This window comes from Coenobita brevimanus, chromosome 84 (assembly GCF_032717465.1).
Source record: "Coenobita brevimanus isolate Jiangsu-jjx chromosome 84, ASM3271746v2, whole genome shotgun sequence".
Taxonomy (NCBI): domain Eukaryota; kingdom Metazoa; phylum Arthropoda; class Malacostraca; order Decapoda; family Coenobitidae; genus Coenobita; species Coenobita brevimanus.
In genome coordinates this window covers 43,698,495-43,701,858 of record NC_137037.1, presented here as the reverse complement: position 1 = coordinate 43,701,858, position 3,364 = coordinate 43,698,495, and the positions used below count along the sequence as shown (strand labels likewise).

The 3,364-nt window shown below is 41.1% G+C and overlaps 1 protein-coding gene across 1 annotated transcript; it reads right to left on the bottom strand.

The window, feature by feature from the left end:
- Nucleotides 1-453: 453 nt before the first annotated feature.
- LOC145410150 (uncharacterized) lies at nt 454-3,096 on the bottom strand. Its single transcript, XM_080280348.1, has one exon. The coding sequence runs from the start codon at nt 3,094-3,096 to the stop codon at nt 454-456; it is 2,643 nt and encodes an 880-aa protein (XP_080136474.1).
- Nucleotides 3,097-3,364: the final 268 nt, after the last annotated feature.

Sequence of the window (3,364 nt, the reverse complement as noted above, 5' to 3'; positions counted from 1 at the left end):
TATGCACTGTATGAATCAAGACCATATCTTTTAATACCTGAAATAATTTACCAAACATGGGTAAGTACTGTATGCTGCAGTACTGATTCAGTGTCCTGAAGTGATGCTGTCCTAAGAGTGAATGATACAGGTTGCATTTAAGCACTACCACAAACATGGATTTCGATGGCAGATCATCTTCAAGCAATACTGTAATGTATCTGACATGTTACAACATGCATGGCAAAGAACAGCCACCAGTATTCCTCTCTTGGTATGATGTATGGTCTACTGGTCTACCACTTGATATGATAGATACACAGATATGTAGAGAGAGAGAGAGAGAGAGAGAGATGGGGGAGTGTGTGTAATGATGTCTGTAATGTGAAAATGTTGTTGAAAGAGAGAGAGAGAGAGAGAGAGAGAGAGAGAGAAAGGGATATTTTTAGAGACCTAATTAAATGAAATACAACATTAAAAAGAGGATGATGATGATTCAGAAAGCGTTCTTGCCTTTTTCGGTTTTCGTCTGGTCTCCAGTTCTGAGCTATCATTTTTATCAGAGGTTGAGCTCTCTAAAATACATCTCTTCTTTCTAGATTTTTTACGAACTAAATTATAAGATAAATCTGAGTCTGAATCCGAGGAATGGTCTAGCTTTCTGGTTTTAGATTTTTTCTTGTGTTTGGTTTTCTTGCTCTTCTTGCTCCTCTTTCGCTTCTCACTCCTGCGTTGACTTTTCTTTCTGTGCCTACTTTTCCTACTTGAATGTCTTGATTTGGAACTGCTTTTTTCCCTATGCTCTCTGCGTGAGGAACTTCTAGAATCATGAGCTGAATCTGTACTGTAAGTGTTGTCCGGGTACCATCTATCCCAAGATGCACTCCTCTCAGTCTGAGTGGAAGAGGATGGAGTCCAAAGGCTGTCTGAAGTATCTAAAGAATTGGAAGATGTTTCTGAGTTGTTAAAATGGATATGGTTTGTTTCTTGAGCCTGCACATCACTGATATACCTACTGTGATGCCCACGCCTTAAGGTTGGCTTGGAGGAACTCTTGACTTTAGACCGATGATCTTTTTTGGGTCTTGTTGATGAGGAATTATGAGCTGGAGATTTTTCTCTGTGCTGCGAACTTGAACCATGGTCATCTTCCCTGGCTTTGTCACTGGAGTTAGATTTGTTGCATTTGTTTTTGTTTTTAACCTTTTCATAGTTACTGTGCTTCATAACCTGCGATTCTTTATCATCTGAATCACTGTCACTGTCTGAGGATATGATCCTATTTCTGCGTTTTCTACTGTGCTTCTCCTTCTTTCTTACACTTACTACAGATTCATGACTTTCATGATGATTGTGCCATTTAAGAGATATTTCAATGGATGATGTCTGTCCAGATCCATGGCAACTGCTTGTACTGGCTGATGCTTCAAATTCTGCAGACCTTCGCTCTGAGCAATAACTGTGATCACCCTCTGAGGATCTTTTATTAGATGATGAACTACTACTACTACCAGACTGATCAATGGATGTAAAGTTATTTCGTTTCAGACTTGGTTTTTGTTTTCCTATCCTCTCTTTTTTAGTATGAGAAGTGCTTGCTCCATCCTTCCTCTTACCCTTATTACTATTAACTTTTGTTTTACAATGCCTGCTGTCTGCTGGTGCTGACTCATCATCTGAGTCAAGTTCAATAATTTCTGGAGTCTTTTGTTTCTTATTGACCTCATCAATGATAATACAAGCATCTGAATCATCACTGTCTGATGCAGCTTCCCTCTTTAGTGCAGGGCAAGTACTGGCTTCTCCATGTGTTGTTTCTGAATTTTCATCAGACCTTGATGTAGATGCTCCTTCATTCACAATGTTGAGGAAGTTCCTGGCCCGATTCAAAAGGCGTCTCATGATGTTGACTGAAGGTGGGGGTTCAGGGTTGTGGGTAGCAGAGAGGTCTGACACTCCTGTTGATTCCACTGGCTGCCGCATGAACTGGTTAGCTTGTTCACTACTATCTACGCTGGAGCCCTCATCACTGCTGATCACTACAGATCCTTCCTGAGTAAGGATTTCTTCCCTTTCAATACGCTGCAGATCAGCTGTTCCACGATTTGTACTGAGAATAGGGTTACCTCTGACATCAACCTCCACCACTGCATCACTGTCCTCTGAACTACTGCTACTTACATCATCAGAGAAACCAAATCTTGCTGTATACTGAGCTGCATTATCGTGACCAACCATATCATATGGAGACCGAGCAAAGTGATAGAATTCATGAACAAAATGATTAGTGCGTGCTCCTAAATGGGGTAACATTGTTCGGCGAAATTCTGGTGAATCAATAGGGTATCTTTCAATGAGATCCATGACCTCTGTCAAAACAACTCCAATTCTTGATGTGGGTAACAGCGCTGCCAATTCCCGGTTGACCCAAGGAACCAGCCTGTGAGTTAGGGCTGGCTGTTCCCTGTACAGATCTGGACTACTCTGTCTGTAGCGACCAGTGATGTCAGCTATAGGCTGTACCCAAATGTTGTTCTCATAAACACTAAGGCGAAACATGGAGGAACCCCTGACATTGTATCTTGCTGATCTTCGCTCACGAGGGCCAGAAGGTATAGAATCAGGAATGGTCTGGGGTCGTCCCCCATGCAGTCGGCGAAGAGCTGCAGCTCCAGGGAAGTTTGTTGTTCTGTACCCAAAAAATCTTCGTCTTTCTGCATCAAGGAATTCTTGGAAATTAACAACACCCTGACTGCGTTCTGGTGGTTCAGGTCTTGGCACCACATATTCTTTATACTCAGTTTCAGATTTAATATCATACATAATAGTTGTAAACCTCAATTTACACAAAGGGCAAACTGGTTTCTGTTTGGCCCATTCTTTCAAGCAAACTAAACAGAAGTAATGAAAACAAGAGTTGGTGACACATTTATCAGTGATGTGACCCAGGCAGATAGGACAAGTATCATCTGACACCGGGGAGCCATCACTTCGAGGAGACCGTGGAGTCCGAGATCCTGGAGGGCTGTCCTCTTCCTTGATACCAGAGATCTTGTTCAGCTCAGGTTTATTGCAAGATGCCTCACCACCATCAGGCCTTGTCTTTGGAAGCGACATCTTGGTCATCCTGTAAGTTAAAAGAAACAATCACCAACACTGGTAATACTGTAGTTACAACTAAAACATACTCATGAACATCAAATATAACTTTCAGTTCAAAAAGATCACCAATTACTACAATTTAAGCAAACTCGTAAACATCACATATGAATGCTAATATTTAAAACTAAAACATACAAACATCATATAAAACTTTCAGTTCAAAGGATCACCTATTACTGTACTACAATTTAAGCAAACCTGTAAACATCATACATGACTGCTA